Source organism: Oncorhynchus kisutch, linkage group LG4, assembly GCF_002021735.2.
Source record: "Oncorhynchus kisutch isolate 150728-3 linkage group LG4, Okis_V2, whole genome shotgun sequence".
In the NCBI taxonomy this organism is placed as follows: Eukaryota; Metazoa; Chordata; class Actinopteri; order Salmoniformes; family Salmonidae; genus Oncorhynchus; species Oncorhynchus kisutch.
In genome coordinates, this window is record NC_034177.2 from 81,379,063 (window position 1) to 81,396,693 (window position 17,631).

Below are 17,631 nucleotides of genomic sequence, written 5' to 3' on the forward strand. Positions count from 1 at the left end.
AATTAGGGCTATATGAAATCATTTAAAATGGCAAAATAATTCAACATTGGATGATGGTAGACAGTGCCCACTCAAACTATTGCAACAGTTACATCTAGTTCTCACTAATTTAACCATTTTTATATAATTTCTCTCAAAAACACAAGCTCCTTACTCCTACACTCCTTTGTCAGCAGCACATTTTGGCCATGGTTACTTTCAAGTACTTATTTTAAAAGCACCAGGTACCACATTGGGACTGTACTGAATGAGGTTCTCTTTTCAATCAAATCCAAAAGAATTACAGGACGAAGTAATATATTTTAAGTAATTAGGCTAATTATTTTCTTAAACACAGTGGAGTATGAAATAAAGTGAAACCAGAAGATCATACACACTTTGCTTGCTTATATTTGTCTGAACCATACAGGCTCTATAACCAGCCACACAGGATAGACAGAGGGGCATGTTATTCCCAGGACATCAGAGCAGGAGAGAGGGGTATGTTATTCCCAGGACATCAGAGCAGGAGAGAGGGGCATGTTATTCCCAGGACATCAGAGCAGGATAGAGGGGCATGTTAGTCCCAGGACATCAGAGCAGGAGAGAGGGGCATGTTATTCCCAGGACATCAGAGCAGGAGAGAGGGGCATGTTATTCCCAGGACATCAGAGCAGGAGAGAGGGGCATGTTATTCCCAGGACATCAGAGCATGTTATTCCCAGGACATCAGAGCAGGAGAGAGGGGCATGTTATTCCCAGGACATCAGAGCAGAAGAGAGGGGCATGTTATTCCCAGGACATCAGAGCAGGAGAGAGGGGCATGTTATTCCCAGGACATCAGAGCAGGAGAGAGGGGCATGTTATTCCCAGGACATCAGAGCAGGAGAGAGGGGTATGTTATTCCCAGGACATCAGAGCAGGAGAGAGGGGCATGTTATTCCCAGGACATCAGAGCAGGAGAGAGGGGCATGTTATTCCCAGGACATCAGAGCAGGAGAGAGGGGTATGTTATTCCCAGGACATCAGAGCAGGAGAGAGGGGTATGTTATTCCCAGGACATCAGAGCAGGAGAGAGGGGTATGTTATTCCCAGGACATCAGAGCAGGAGAGAGGGGCATGTTATTCCCAGGACATCAGAGCAGGACAGAGGGGCATGTTATTCCCAGGACATCAGAGCAGGAGAGAGGGGCATGTTGTTCCCAGGACATCAGAGCAGGAGAGAGGGGCATGTTATTCCCAGTACATCAGAGCAGGAGAGAGGGGCATGTGTGTCAGTGAGTAGAAACTTATCACGCCCTGGTTGGACGGCTGGGAGGCACGCTGCCGACTCCATTCCAGTATCAACAACACATGACACAACGCATCGAAGTCAACCACTGACAGCCTACTGTAGTAGCCAGGCCATAGGGAGGGACAACAAATACAGTAGGCTACAGTGGACAGCAAAAGGTCAGGAAATTGTCCAGTGCTCATACACAGTTCAGATGAATGGACCACTGCACATTTTGAAAAGGCATGTGATATTTATTATTACCTTTTTAAAGTTATTTCTCTATTTTATTTCTCACTGCATTTGTTGGTAAGGGTCGGGTGCTTTTTCTATGCTTCCCTTTTGTTTTTCTTCAAAAACTGCTGAATACACAATATTTTTGGTTAAGGAAAATATATTTTACAACGTTTTAAATAGTACAATGATTCTCTCCACAATGATTGCTTGTTTTGTCACAAAATCTGAAATTAGGCAAACTATTAGAAGTTTAGCAACCAGGAAATGGTGGAGTGATCACTGCATAGTGCCCCTTTAAAGACAAACAAACTGCAGCACTACCTCTCAGGCTGTCTCCCAATGTACTGCTGGCACTCTGCTCCTATTCCAGTGTGTGTGTCCTGGTCTAAACCTTGCATGGAGTCCCCAGACACCCAGTCTGGTCGTAGGAAGTACAAAGTAGGAAGTACAAGTCAGCAACACTGGGACACTAAGAGAAAATAATAGGATAGGCCCACACTAATAAGACAAACAAACAGTGTTCCCCACTCTGCATCACTGTGTAGCCTACTGTACGCTCGTAACCTCTGTATTAGATATGCACATACATGAGCATGGTTTGGGTTGGAAAATGATGTTTGTCGACGACAGCTCTGTTCAACATCATAGTGCCCCCCAAGCTTGTTACCAAGCTCGAGACCCAGGGACTGAACACCTCCCTCTACAACTGGATCCTGGACTTCCTGACAGGCAGGGTAAACAACAACACCTCTGCCACGCTGACTCTCAACACGGGGATCCCCAGGGGTGTGTGCTTAGCCCCCTCATGTACTCCCTGTTCACCCATGACTGCGTAGCCAAGCACGACTCCAACACCATCATGAAGTTTGCTGACAACACAACAGAGGAAGCCTGTGTCAGAGGAAGGCCCAAAAAATTGTCAAAGACTCCAGTCACCCAAGTCATAGACAGTTCTCTCTGCTAACACACGGCAAGCGGTACCGGAGAGCCAAGTCTAGGACCAAAAGGCTCCTTAACAGCATCTACCCCCAAGCCATAAGACTGCTGAACAATTAGTCAAATGGCCACCGGGCTATTTACATTCACCCCCCCCCCCCCCCCCTTGTTTTTACACTGCTGATACTTGCTGTTTATTATCTATGCATAGTCACTTTACCCCTACCTACAAGAACAAGTGACCTCGACTAACCTGTACCCCCGCACATTGACTCGGTACCGGTACCCCCTGTATATAGCTTTAGAACTGCATTATCCTGTTTCTTTTCTCACATTTCACGTGTTTTATTTCATATCAATATTACAACCTTCTTTCTCCATTGTTGGGAAAGAGCTCGCAAGTTAAGCATTTCACTGTACTTTATTGCACATGTGGATGTGGCCAAAAAGCTTTAAAATGTTCCCCTGCAGAAAACACCTGCCTCAGTGAATGTGATAGGTGAGAGCCCTGAGTTGAGTGCCCATCCAGTGATCAGGAAGGGAGGGAGATGAGGTTAAAATAGATGGAGAGAGGAAGCCATTTAACAGTATTGGGACATGTCCCAGGGATGGTACAGAGAGGGGGTAAGGGCATGAAATGCAACACCACCTCACACACGCATCATCCCCCCAGCCATTAGTTTCCCCCTGATGCCCAGTATCCCCAGTGCCAGAGGCCCCCGCTGCCCTGAATCCCGTTACTAACACCATGCCAACGGAGCCGGCCTCGCCAGTCAGCTGAACACAGATCCGGTTTCCCTCCTTAATGCTCCCAACAAGCCTGTTCCCTCTTTGGCCAAGTGTCAAACCAACCCCTCCCCCCAAAGTCACCCCCGAGGACTAGAACCACTCTACCCTGCCTTCACCCTGAATATATTTATACATAAAATTGAGAAAGGCAGGTGATCCATCCAGAGACCCAGGTCAGGCATGGTTGCGTTAGAACCGCTCCCCAGGTATAAAGCCCCGGGTGTGTGTTTCAGCTGGGCTGCCTGGTTTGCTGGCTGGCCTGGGTGATGTGTTTTACGCTGATAATTAAAAGGGAATACGGGAAAGAGAAGCTGTTAGACCTATAGCTCTCCCTGGAATAATCCTAACTTGAGATGCAGGAAACTGCAACTCAAATCTTAGCGCGAATTTCCCATTGAGATCAATGCACGATTCAATGGTGAAGTAGTTTCACGCATGTTTCTCAAATTAGGTTTCTATCCTTTAATTACTCCTAACCAGAAGGGACACACCATCGTCACGTTAACAAACATCATAATGCCCAGTTTCACATCCCCAAAAATCGGCTTAAGAGGTTCAACACAATCTGTCATCCTCCAAATAGGAAGCCTGTGTCAGAGGAAGGCCCAAAGAATTGTCAAAGACTCCAGTCACCATAGACAGTTCTCTCTGCTAACACACGGCAAGCGGTACCAGAGAGCCAAGTCTAGGTCCACATACATACTACTATAGGACAAAGTGGATATACACATACACACACAAAAGTATGTGAACACACATTCAAATTAGTGGATTCAGCTATTTCAGCCACACACACGTTGCTGACAAGTGTATAAAATCAAGCACACAGCCATGCAATCTCCATAAACAAACACTGGCAGTAGAATGGCCAGTACTGAAGACCTCAGTGACTTTCAACGTGGCTCCATCATAGGATGCCACCTTTCCAACAAGTCAGTTCCTCAAAATGTCTGCCCTGCTAGAGCTGCCCTGGTCAACTGTGTCGTGTCTGGACTATCATTAAATGTGAAGACCGCTATTTTATCAAATCTATTCTCTGTGTAATTATTATTACGTGATTACACAAATCATGTGAACTTTGACTAGGAAGTTGGGGCACCACGGGAAAATGTTTATAGAGTCTCTAATTCCCGAATCGACTCTTCAGATATTTTCATATCTTATCGATTAGTCTTCTATGAATGTATCATTTTTACCTCATGAGTTCTCATTACTGAACGTCGCAAACCCTTGGATATCTGCATGAACCCTAGCCTAAATGATGAATCATCAATATACAAATTGGCTTAATTATTTATTTACTGATTAACTAAATAACCACAGAAATACATAAAACAAACAATAGATATTGGTTAATAACACAATGCATTGATATGTCCCTAGTGGGCTAAACCCATATGATGGCTTGGTAGACAATGAAATTGGTGGGGACAGATAAAAGAGTGGGAAAGACAAAATTGATTCACTACACACAGTTGATAATTATATTAATTGAACTGCTAATCCTTTGCACATGAACGGCCGCTCATTCGAGAATAATTGCAATGTATATATTTACATCCGTATGTCGTTGTCGTCTTCTCTGTTGGAATTTCTGGTCCGTATTGCCAGTCAGTTTATCAGAGAGTCTCTGGTTAACTTCCCCAGAAGTCAATGTCTTTCGTAGTTGTCGCTTTCTCCGCGGCTCTGGATAGTGTCTGTTGTAATGGATACGCCAGGCGTAGCATAGAATAGATTATTCAGCGGATGTCGGTATTCTCATACTAGACTTACGTAATATCCAGCTGCAGACTAGTAATTCTACGTCTAGGATTTGCTCTTATTCTGTACTGATCGATAGTCTCAGAGTTGAACCATTTCCAGCCAACACTACACTCTGTATGGTCTCCATGGACTACAGAGTTGTTGTTCTTAACCATTTCACATGTTGCGTCAGCTGCATGTTTTCTAGTCTAATAGTCTATAGAATTGTAGCCATTCCAACGTGGGGACTCTGTCCCGGCATTCTCTGACTTCATGTCAATTTTTTAGGAAGTGGGTTTTATACTCTGTGGAAAAAGGGACGATTCCATGACACATGATGCCCCTGTGAGGCCAGACATGACGTGGTCACTGACTAGTTAAACTTTATATGAAAATCAATGCTCTCATTTAGAAGGCGAACATCACATTACATCTTTTCACAAATAGTTCATATTTACTCATTCATTTTATCCAACATCTATATGTAAATCTGATCATTGAAAAGTGTAGACAGACAGAAATACAGTAATGTGGGTTTCCTGTCCTTCATGAGATCACCAAATGAAACACACTCGTCATGACTGTCCCTTAAGTGTCCACGGACCACTCCCACATTATCAAAAATATAAATATTATTTCATTATTCAAACTTTTGATGTCCAAGGGTTTCTCTGTGTTCCACAGTTTACATTCCAATCTCCAACACTACAGAGCATAGAGGCAGCGTGTTTTATGACAGACCATAAAACAGCCGACTTCCCACTCGTAGAGTGTAACCTGAACCTTCAGATCGTCACAGGAGAGTTATAACAGCTCTAAGTGTTGTTATTGTGAAGTGGAAACGTCTAGGAGCAACAACAGCTCAACCTGGGAAATGGTAGACCACAAACTCACAGAGTGGAACAGTGAAGTGCTGAAGCTTGTAAAATTTGTCTGTCCTAGGTTGCAACACTCCCTACCGAGTTCCAAAGTTCCTCTGGAAGCAACGTCAGCACAATAACTGTTCGTCGGGAGCTTCTTGAAATGGTTTTCCATGGCCGAGCAGCAGCACACAAGCCTAAGATCACCATGTGCAATGCCAAGCGTCGGCTGGAGTGGGGAAAAGCTAGCCGCCATTGGAGCAGTGGAAACTAGTTATCTGTAGTGATGAATCACGCTTCATCATCTAGCAGTCCGAAGGACAAATCTGGGTTTGGCGGATGCCAGGAGAACGCTATCTGCCCCAATGCAGTGTCAACAGTAAAGTTTGGTGGAGGTGGAATAATGGTCTGGGGCTGTTTTCATTGTTCGGGCTAGGAAAATCTTAACGCTATAGCATATGATGACATTCTAGACAATTCTGTGCTTCCAACTTTGTGGCAACAGTTTGCAGACGGCCCTTTTCTGTTTCAGCATGACAATACCCCTGTGCACGAAGCTAGGTCCATACAGAAAATGTTTGTCGAGATCGATGTGGAAGAACTTGACTGGCCTGCACAGAGCCCTGACCTCAACCCCATTGAACACCTTTGGCATGAATTGGAATGCCGACTGCGAGCCAGGCCTAATCGCCCAACATCAGTGCCCGACCTCTCTAATGGTCTTGTGGCTGAATGGAAGCAAGTCCCTGCAGCAATATCCCGACATCTAGTGGAGAGCCTTCCCAGAAGAGTGAAGGCTGTTATAGCAACAAGGGGGGGGGGGGGGGGGGGGGGGGGCGTCGACGACGACTCCATATTACACTGTACTTGTGCATGTGAAAAATAAAACTTGAAGTTGAAATTGAAATTAAGGGATGGTGGAGGCGGGAGGATAGGAGGAGGGTGGATGGAAAGAGTGCCCTCTGCCTGTCATCCCTCTGATGCCCCTGGCTGTCACAATACAACACCCGACAGAGATGGGCGGAAAGGGGCCGTCCCCCCCACCCTATGCCAGGAGGACTTTGCAGAGGGGCAGAAAGGGCCCTCTTTCTCCCTCTCGCAACCTTTTTTGGGGGGCGCAATTTTAAAACTAATTTCTGGTAATTATACACATTTTGCAATGACTTCTGAGTGAGAGTGACTAACAAAATCAATGGGGGTCCCTGGAGGTCAGTGTCCCTGGACACTTATATAACTGGCAAGACCAACTTACTGTAAATTGAAAATGTTAGTGACTGTCAGTGACTGACATAAGAGGAAAACGGCTGATGCACTACCACATTTATAAATTGCATGTTATTATATTATGCTACCAGTAAGTTGAGACCGACTGACTTCCTAAAACAGGCTTTTTTAACCGACAGCATCATCTGTGCAGAGACTGGAGAAAATGAATGCTCTTGGAGTTGCAGCGGTGTATTACGTGTGCAATTTGATTTGATCTGTGAGGTGCCCACCTCAGAGGTCTAGAACTATCCAGCTAAACCAACAAGAGGACCACTTGTGCACTATACAACACTGAGTGATAGCAAACTGAAGCAGCCGTTTACCCACAGGTGATTCATACATGATTCATTCTTTATGTGGGCCACCCCTAGCCTACTGTTGCACTGGAACAAACCAACTGGGCAGGCAGCACAGCAGGGGCATCCATACAGTCTATTTTCAGATCAGCCATCCAGGTTACATTCATCAAGCAACAACACCAGGCATTTCACAGACACAGAATACTGAAATATACCAATAATTGATTCTACTGAAATATACTAAGTATTAACTCTACTGAAAAACATGTAATAACTGGTTTCCCAGGGGCCTGGAATATTACCATAAAATAAGATAAAATAGAGAATTCTGCAGCCTATATTAGGTGTACTCCCCTACCATATAGACTGGCCTGTTGTTGTATGTTGGTGACCGTTTTCTAGCTATAAGGTAGTTGACAGCTCCTCAGCCTACCCACTGGGAAAAACTGGTTGCATCAACGTTGTTTCCACATCATTTCAACAATGTGGAAAACTTCACTATTTTTTTCACCCTACCTTTTAACCTAAATCCAATAACATGTTTTGTTGATTTTACGTTGAATAAACGTTAGTTGACAACTCAACCAAATATAAATCAACACTATAAGTTGACGGTGAGTCACTATCCCAGTGAAGGCTAAGGCAACAACACGAATTGGACTCCAAGTCAATATGCCATGGTAAATCAACCACCCCAGCCCAGGCCGGAGAGCTTTTATAAACAATGGATGACAACGTCGGGTCATAAGGTGGACAGTAAAATGTGTCAAGACAGACAGTGGCGTAATATCTATCACCGTAAATGTGACATTATGCACAACTTGCCTTTATAATATGAGCGCCACATCAATAAGCAACCGTTGAGGTGTTTGTCATTACCTTCTTTTTGATGTTACAGTGGCAGCAGACGGTCCACAGGTATTTGAGGGTCCTCCACAGGAGAATGATGAAGAGACCCCCGAAAAACGTGACCATGGAGGAGGCGAGGAATGCCCACCACATGCGCTGGCCATTGTTGTCGCAGGGCACGTCTGGCGAGAAGGGGATGATCACGTCCATCTTGGACATAGAGATCGAGGAGTCCGGATTTTTGTTAAAATAGTTATTTCTACTCATCATAGAGTTGCCGCTTCCATGGGTAACGGTGGCGTCCGCCTCAGCTAGCATCTAGGAGCCTTGGAGAGCCTATGCCAGCGTCCCCAGCCCCACTCACCAGCCATATTGCTTTTTAAAAAACTATGCGTTGTATATTCTCACCCGCACTTAATTAATTGTATGTTTATTTCAATCTATTTCAGATTTCCGCGACAGTAGAAAACGCCGCACGCACTAACTGGACCGAAATAGCCGGTCGGTGTCCATTCGCGAGAGGCATTTAAATCCGCAGTAATGACAAACGTTGAGCGCTTTTCATTTTGAGAGCTTTTCCGAGTTTTTCAGGACCAATGCCATGGCAAAGATGGTCTGTCTCATCTAGCAGCCGTCGAGGCTGCCAATGATGTTTCAGATTATGATAGGCGCAGCGACATTGAAAAAGGGTTGTTTTCTTCAAACAGTTTCTGTCCGACCTATCAAGTCGTCTTCCATCCAGGGATTCGGTCGATTAACAGCGGAAAATTGATTTCACTTTTCTAAACACCAATTTAATCGATAGCCTCGATGGTTTTTGAATGGCAGAAGCTATTTCAAGTCCCCAAACTGTTGCCACGATGCGAAAACACAAACGACATCATCTAGCGGAGTGTTCGCTTTCTGACATATAAGCGCTCGGGTGATGTCGCCTTCGCAACTGACTGTCCCCATTCCTTCCCCTTGATCCAGCCCAGGGTCGCGCAGATCGGCCAGTTGATAGTGCCTGTCAGAGCCGCTCGCTCCACTGAATGCTAGAGAGATTTACAGGTCGGAGGGGCGGTGCGTAGCTCAAAGATGGTCAGAAAGCAGTAATACCGCCAAGCGCTGATGTTTATACCAAGTGCCAGCCACTTGTCTCAGTCAGTTCCTATTGTGCTTTCAAGACCACTGAGAACTCGGGAAAAAACTAGATCAAGTCATGACGTCGTGACGTCAGGTCGGAAAGTCGGAGATCTAGAAAGAGCCACGGAGTTTCCGATTTGGAATTCGGAGTTGGATGACCGTTCAAAAAAAAAAAATCCCAGTCGCAGCTTGTTTTTACCGAGTTCTCAGGGGTTTTGAACGCGGCATTGGGCAATACATTGCGCTCTTTCGGTGTAATGTATTCACGTTGAAAGTGACACATGTCTCTGAGCTACATATGTGACTGTCATGTTCATTTGAACAGCAGCCGACAATATCTCGTACTGTGATGCAGCAGCAACTTCGGTTTGAAATGCCAAGGCTTCCATTTTAGGACAGTTATTAGATTAGCCACAGATGATTCCATCGAGTTCATACAACACAGCAGTTGTCCCCATTTTAATTCTCAGAACTGAACCTGACGATAGGAGTTTCCCTTGCTACACAGGCCTCTGTCACTATAATGATATTTTCTCTTATCTGTACATTACATTGGCTTATTTTCATCTTCATTTGAAGGAGGCTCCTTCAATCATTCACCATAATGTGTTTCCAGTGCCAAAGCCCTTATTCTGCCCCCAGTCAATTATCCTTTACATTCTGAAGACAATTAGACAGAGGATAAGACAGGAACAGGTGCCACCCACAGACGGATGCATCAGTGGCCTATAGAAAGACTGTGTCTCAGGACAGGACGGTCACAGAGGGCGCATGAGGACCCACAGCTGGGAGTGGGACTTGGACTGGAACCAGTGACCTCACCTTTCCAGGGAAAGTACACTAGGCCTACCATGTGCCATTGTCTTGACAGAGGTCATAGTGTGCTACCCTGTCTCAACACCTCCCCTATTACCTATGTCCTTTGAGGTCAAAGCCTTGAATTACTTTTCACCATATTATATACTAACTACACTGTTGAACTGATCTGTGTTGATGATAGAGGCTGACTGGGACAAAAATTGGCCCAGACATTTCTAACACACAGACCCATTTTTTTCCTTGAGGCTTCCATTTTTAGCCAGATAGGGATCCTTTTTGCACAAAAATCCAAGTTTGACAGTCCCACGGGGCTAAAACTGGACCAGCCCATCTGGTGTATGCCAGAAATGCCAGATGCCTAGTCCTCCCCTGGTTGATGAGACCAAGGACACACAGATCAAAAATATTTAAATCAATCAACAGTTTCAGGGAGACGTGTAGCCGCAGGTCGTGGGCAACCCTATGCTGCCCCACTTCTTGTGTAGTGTTTTCACTTTGAATGAAAACAAGGGGGTTGACCCCTGAGCTGTCTTGGGCTGGCTTTCTGGGCGGCTGCAACCTGGCCTCAAAGCATTTCAAATGATTCTGTACGTAAATCCGTGACACTCCATTTAGTATGATCTGTTGCGTTTTGTATGGTATGTATTAATTTGTGGATGTCCATCATCCATTTCATATGATATGTTACAAATTACAATTTGTATATGTTACTAATTGCAATTCGTACAATATAGTAAGAATTTGCTAAATGTACAATATGTTACTAATTGCAATTTGTACAATATAGTAAGAATATGCTAAATGTACAATATGTTACTAATTTGGGGGTTAAGTTTAAGAGTTAGATTAAAGCGGTTTCAAATGGCTGAAGATATTTCAAGTCCACAAACTGTTGCCACAATGCGAAAACACAAATGGCACAATCTGGCAGCGTAGGGTTGAGGTTAGGAGTTAGGTTAAAGGGTTAAGGTTAGGATTAGGGTTAGGGTTAGCTAAAAGTGGTAGGGGAAGGATTAGTTAACATGCTAAGTAGTTGCAAAGTAGCTAAAAGTAGTAAGTAGTTGCAAAGATGCTAATCAGCTAAAATGCTAAAGTTGTTTGTGAAGCGATTCAACCGTGCAACCTTTGGGTTACTAGACGTTCGCATTATACATCCACCCCGACCAACCACCCTCCTTTTGTTTATGCCTTAGGTAACCTTCTGTCTTATGTAACCATCCTAACATATCATACTAATTTGAGTGTGTCCCGGATTTACATTTACTTTGTTACATCTAGTTTATGAGACCAGACTGCTGGGCAAGGTGCGTCTTTGTGTTAAATCCTGCCTACTTGAATGCCCCTGCTGCCATGGCCTGGTCGTCACTAGTTACCACAGCCACAGTCATAAACCCTGCTTATTTCTAGCATTTCTCTTCTTAAAATCAGATTTTACGCTGCGTTCACGTGCTAGTTGGAACTAGGAAACTCAGAAATGTCCAACGTCCCAACTGGTAGAATGTGTTTCGGAAAGTATTCAGACCCCTTGACTTTTTCCACATTTTGTTACATTGCAGCCTTATTCTAAATGGAAGAAATCTTTTTTGGGGAAAGAAATCGACACACAAAACCCCATAATGACAAAGAAAAAACAGTTTTTAGAAATGTTTGCAAATGTATAAAAAAGAGAAATATCTTATTTACATAATTATTCAGACGCTTTGCTATGAGACTCGAAATTGAGGTCAGGTGGATCCTGTTTCCGTTGATCATCCTTGAGATGTTTCTACAACTTGATTGGAGTCCTCCTGTGGTAAATTAAATTGATTGGAGATGATTTGGAAAGGCACACACCTCTCTATATAAGTGTAACGGATGTGAAACGGCTAGCTTAGTTAGCGGTGCGCGCTAAATAGCGTTTCAATCGGTGACGTCACTTGCTCTGAGACCTTGAAGTAGTAGTTCTCCTTGCTCTGCAAGGGCCGCAGCTTTTGTGGAGCGATGGGTAACGATGCTTCGTGGGTGACTGTTGTTGATGTGTGCAGAGGGTCACTGGTTCGCGCCCGGGTATGGGCGAGGGGACGGTCTAAAGTTATACTGTTACATAAGGTCCCACAGTTGACAGAGCATGTCAGAGAAAAAACCAAGCCATGAGGTCGAAGGAATTGTCCATAAAGCTCAGAGACAGGATTTTGTCGAGGCACAGATCTGGGGAAGAATACTAAAGCATTTCTGCAGCATTGAAGATCCACAAAAACACAGTGGCCTCCATCATTCTTAAATGGAAGAAGTTTGGAACTACCAAGACTCTTCCTAGAGCTGGGCGCCCGGCCGAACTGAGAAATCTGGGGAGAAAGGCCTTGGTCAGGGAGGTGACCAAGAACCAAATGGTCACTGACAGAGCTCTAGAGTTCTTCTGAAGATGGGAAAATCTTCCAGAAAGACAACTATCTCTGCAGCACTCTACCAATCAGGCCTTTATGGTAGAGTGGCCAGATGGAAGCCACTCCTCAGTAAAAGGCACATGACAGCCCACTTGGAGTTTGACAAAAGGCACCTAAACTCTCAGGCCATGAGAAATACGTTTCTCTGGTCTGATGAAACCAAGATTGGTGGTTCCAAACATCTCAAGCATGATCACTGGAAACAGGATGCACCTGAGCTCAATTTCGAGTCTCCTACTAGCAAAGGGTCTGAATACTTATGTAAATAAGGTATTTCTGTTTTTATTTTTAATACATTTCATAAACTTTAATAAACCTGTTTTCACTTTGTTTTTATGGGGTACTGTGTGAAGATTTGTTTTTATTTATACATTTCAGAATAAGACTGTTAACAAAATGTGGAAAAAGTCAAGGGGATGAATACTTTCCGAATGCACTGTATGTAGAGGACACAGTTGTGACTTACTTATTTAGTGGTAATTGTCTTTTTACGTGGATTTTTAAATAAGTGAGGCTTGACTAATGCAGGGTTGAGACATGGTTCCATAAACTTGTCTGCTCGATGCATTTGTTTATTTTTCCAATAAATATGCAGGAATACTTCATGCAAGATTTCACACAGAATAGTGTGCCATCCCATAGAGGAAGGAAGATGAGGCTTTACTAATACAGGGTTGAGAGTTGAGGAGGAGGTGTGACGCTTGGCTAGGGGAGGGTTGAGCTCTGAGGAAGAATGACACAGTTCATAATATGTATTCTGTACACGTATTTGACAAAATGGTCTCCATTTGGGTGCCAAGCTTTCCATGACAACAAAAACAGTGTTCCTATTCTATGGAATATGGTGGGAAACTGATTTGCGTACATAATTGTGAATAATATATATTTTTCAAATCTTTGATAGGGAGTGAAAGAGTGCACACTTTGGGGAGAAAGGGGAGCAAGATAACGGTACTTGAGGGTTGGTCCAAGGGCCTGGCAAATGGAAGAGGGTATGGTGGGTCATGGGACAATCTCTCACCCCAATGAGTAGGCCAGAGTGCTGGAGACCAGTTATCTCCTTGAACATCATGGGAAGAAGACCATGTGACCTTAGTTACAGCTTTGAGAAAGTGACCTTGAGCATTGGAAGCCCAATCCACCAATCAGATCTGGTGTAGCTAGAGGCTGCCTAACTTGATGGAATGGGGAATCACACAGCACAAAGTGCGTTTCTGGTACTGGACTGTATAGGAATGTCTAAGTTTCTTGGATTTATTGACATTGAAGATACTGTAGTTTATCAGTAATGAGAATATTGTAATTGAATCATTTCCCCAAATGGAATATAATCATGCAAATACAATTTTGGGGGGGGACATTTAGCCATTTTCATTGTTAAATCCATTATAATGATCAGTGTAGGACCATTTGATGACACAGTTGGCAAGACCGTTGGCCAGAACAAAGTCATTCAGTAAAAGAACATGACTCTTTCTCTAACATTGTCTTTCTTCCCATCCTGTACACTGATGGGAGAGGAGTCAGAGGACTGAACAGGTGAAAGTCCTGTCTCTGTGATGTCAGCCAAGAGTGGAAAACCTGGTTTATTGTTGCTCTACTATTACATCTTGGTTAGGGATGTCGGTTTGAATGCAGAGGAATGTGTGGCAAGCTTTGTCATTTCTGAGAAGCCGTATCTCTCTACAGTGATCCAGAGAGATACAGCTGCCTTCTCATTCTCTGCACAGAAAAATTGATGGATGTTGGTTTTATCTGCCATGTCGTTTACTCTGCTGCATTCAGCTAAATTATATATATTTTTATTATAGTGCATCTCTGAGGGGTGCCAGATTTTAGGGGCATCATATTTCAGAATGCGAAACACTACATTTTCCTGCTTTATATCAAAAATCTAAATGAACCTCTGTGCTGTGTATCTTACAAGTATTTGCTGGGGATCTGTCCTCTATGGATCCACTGTTCGTTCTCATCCAGCTGCCAGACCATCAGAGGCCAATGCTGCCCTTTAGGTAACTGTGCGTGGTGTCTGGTTGGGTGCCTTTTCAATGCAAAATTAACAAGAACTACTGTATTCTATTTCCAAAGGGATGATTGAACAATATTAAGTGGTCTACGTTTAATATTTCCTAGTACTGAATGAAACAAGGTTGCCAACTAACTCATTCAAGAACAGGGAGAGATAGCGAGACACAAATAACTGATGACTCCCACTTGCAGAGATAATCAGCGATCAAGTCGTGGAGATCTCCACAGGTGGGTGTATCCTTAACAGCATGCAGCAAAATGGCAGTTTGGCTAACAACCAATGTCAAAGCGTTCTTGCAAGAGCTGCACTCTACCGATTGGCTGTTGTGCAGTCACGTCGCTGAAATTTGCATAAACCTTTGGAACCTTGAACACTGGTAGCTAGCTCGCTGGTCGCCAACCGTTAAGTCGCTGTGTCTCCTCGCATCTTCTTCCATTGAAAATGACTGCAGCTAGGTCGCTGATATTCTCGCCAAGTGTAAGTCCCCAGTAATGAGTCTGACACAAAAACATGTCATTGCGATAGAGAAAATGACTTTTATTCTAATGTTCATGTCTTAACATTTGATACATATCACATTTTTCAAAGAAAATAAAAATAAAACCACAGAACAGTACCTGGCAGCTTGTCATTCTTCTTAGAAATACAACCATTTCACATGGCATCCCTCATTTTAAACCATCTCTACCTACTACAAAAAAATGTACATTACAATTGTACTTAATATGCCTATCATACAGCCCAATAGTCAAACTTCAGATCTGATTTTCCTTTGAAAAACTGTGCATTAAGTCCCTTTTTCAGCAAGAATGCAAATATGGAGGAGCATTCTGTCTGTCTGTTTTCTAATCAAGATGATTAAAGAATAAAAAGGCCATCAATGAAATGTATGGAACTAATGTGATACATTTAAAATGTGAATTAGTTAGTAAATATTATATAGTACCTATTTATTTATAATGTCTACTGGGAAACCTAGGAACCATTTGTTAAGGTCCACAGAATAACAAGTGCAAAACAGAAATAAAATGTTGGCACATTAGGATGCAGGAGAATGTGTTTTTAGATAAAAATACAAAAATACATTAAATAACAAATGGGAAAAAAAATATCACTAACATTTAAATGGTTTTATTAAGGAATAAGAAAAAAAAATATATATATATATATATATATTTGCTCCATGGTGTCATTCTTGTGAGTACGTTTAAAAAAGGTGACAACCAAAGACAAAAACAGTAAAACATGCAAATACCTGCTAAGACATGACTACTGAACTTCCACAGGCCTGAGAACTAGTTGAAATACATGTACTATAGAATAATTCATCTGCATACTGTTACAGTCCATAGGCCCCTGTGAGGCATGTACACTCACACAAACATATATATATTCTCTATATTGTCTTTAAATATGTGACAGATAGATATGTGATGGAGACACAGTGGTCTGTCTAGACCTGGAGTGTATTCTGAGGTGGTCACCGTCTGGCCTACCCTCACAACCTTGCCATTGTCATACGCTCTGTACAGTCTCATTCCAAAACAAGCTCTGGGGGGACCCCAGGGCCGAGTTTGGGAAGCCCTGCTCTATAGTGTTTGTTTGCAGACCTATAGTGTTAACTTGGGTTGAAAAATTCTGTGAACTTTCAATAAAATCCTTGGTTTACGGATTTCCTGCTTATTCACCTCCCGAACTACAGGGAATACAGGGAATATTGCAAGCCTAGTGTTAACTTCATGGTGTTTGCAGATCTGAAGGTAACAGATGGGTGTGAACAGCATGGTGATGGCTCCGGCTAGCCTTCCAATGGGGAGGTCCTATCGCCATATTGCTTCAACTTATTATGTTCCATCAGATCGGAAAGGGTAAGGAATGGGGGCCTGTCTCTGACGGAAGGCACTTCCGATAAGCCCGTAAACTGTCCACTCACGTGCAGTAACCATAGAAACGCAACGAGTAGACCAGACACCATTCGCTACTGCCATGTGTGATTTTCATGGCTTTTGCTTCGCTATAGACACAATTTAATTTGACACAGTTACACACATGATGCACACCGAAGTTTGGTATGATTGAAAGCTGTAAAATATTGTTTGATTTGACACATTCAAAATCGCCTTTTGGATAAAACATTTTTGACAGAAGACCGATAAGACATATCGCTTGGAGAGGTTTGTCTGTTCTACAGATAACGTTTCTATGGCGTCAACTTCATACCAATATCAAAGACCATGTTTCAATCCAACCAACAAAGTCATTACAATTCATCAATAATATTACTCTCTCTCTCGTACACACGATTCATACGCACACACAGTTATTATTATTCCACATTATTAGTTGTCAGTCATTGAACGGGGTGTGTAAAACAGGGTGATGTAATTTGATACACAGGTTTGATTTAAGGGCTGATTCTGGGTCAGGGGGGTCTAACACCTTCCAGCAGAAAATTTAACAACAATACACTCATTTCTTAACTGTAAAAGGCTGCTTACAATGCAGCTTTACAGAAACACCACCGTAAAACCCGTAGGGAAGACCAAATGAAGTGTAACACCCTGTCAGTTCTACCAACCTGCTACAGATTACACAGAAGAAAAGGCTCTGGTTAAAAAGGTACAAATCAACACCCTAAAAACAATAACAAAAATATCTAGCTTACATGTGTAGTAGCTTACTGTAGTGTACCTATTGGTATAGTGTGGAAGGTTTTGTAGTGTTTGTTGTGAGTGGAGAGGGAGAGGCGCAGTGCAACAGGGTGCAGTGGTGGCCTCCACCCTCTAGGGGCAGCCAAGGGGAGTCCACAGGACCTTACTCTGTTCCTGGTCAACTATAGTTATGATCTGAGTGCAAATGTAGGGCAGAGAGCCGCCCTGGACAATACCTGGAAAGATACAGGAAGGGCAGGGTTAACTAAGTTAGAAAATGACACACGAAGCCACATACACGTATGCACACACTCATCCACCCACCCCCACACACAGCCAAAGAGAAACAGAGA

At 43.3% G+C, this 17,631-nt stretch overlaps 2 protein-coding genes across 12 annotated transcripts in view; both read right to left on the reverse strand.

Annotated features, from left to right (window-relative positions):
* Positions 1 to 9,401, reverse strand: part of LOC109890060 (calcium-activated potassium channel subunit alpha-1) — a 310,642-nt gene extending 301,241 nt beyond the window's left edge. For all 9 annotated transcript variants that reach the window (XM_031823765.1, XM_031823764.1, XM_031823766.1 and 6 more), the window contains exon 1: positions 8,262 to 9,401. In XM_031823765.1, coding sequence (XP_031679625.1) covers positions 8,262 to 8,549 — 288 coding nt within the window. In that variant the 5' untranslated portion in view covers positions 8,550 to 9,401. The remainder of the gene's footprint in view (positions 1 to 8,261) is intronic.
* Positions 9,402 to 15,143: 5,742 nt separating this feature from the next.
* LOC109890061 (disks large homolog 5) overlaps positions 15,144 to 17,631 on the reverse strand; it is a 97,525-nt gene continuing 95,037 nt past the window's right edge. For all 3 annotated transcript variants that reach the window (XM_031823767.1, XM_020482024.2, XM_031823768.1), the window contains one exon: positions 15,144 to 17,514. In XM_031823767.1, coding sequence (XP_031679627.1) covers positions 17,411 to 17,514 — 104 coding nt within the window. In that variant the 3' untranslated portion in view covers positions 15,144 to 17,410. The remainder of the gene's footprint in view (positions 17,515 to 17,631) is intronic.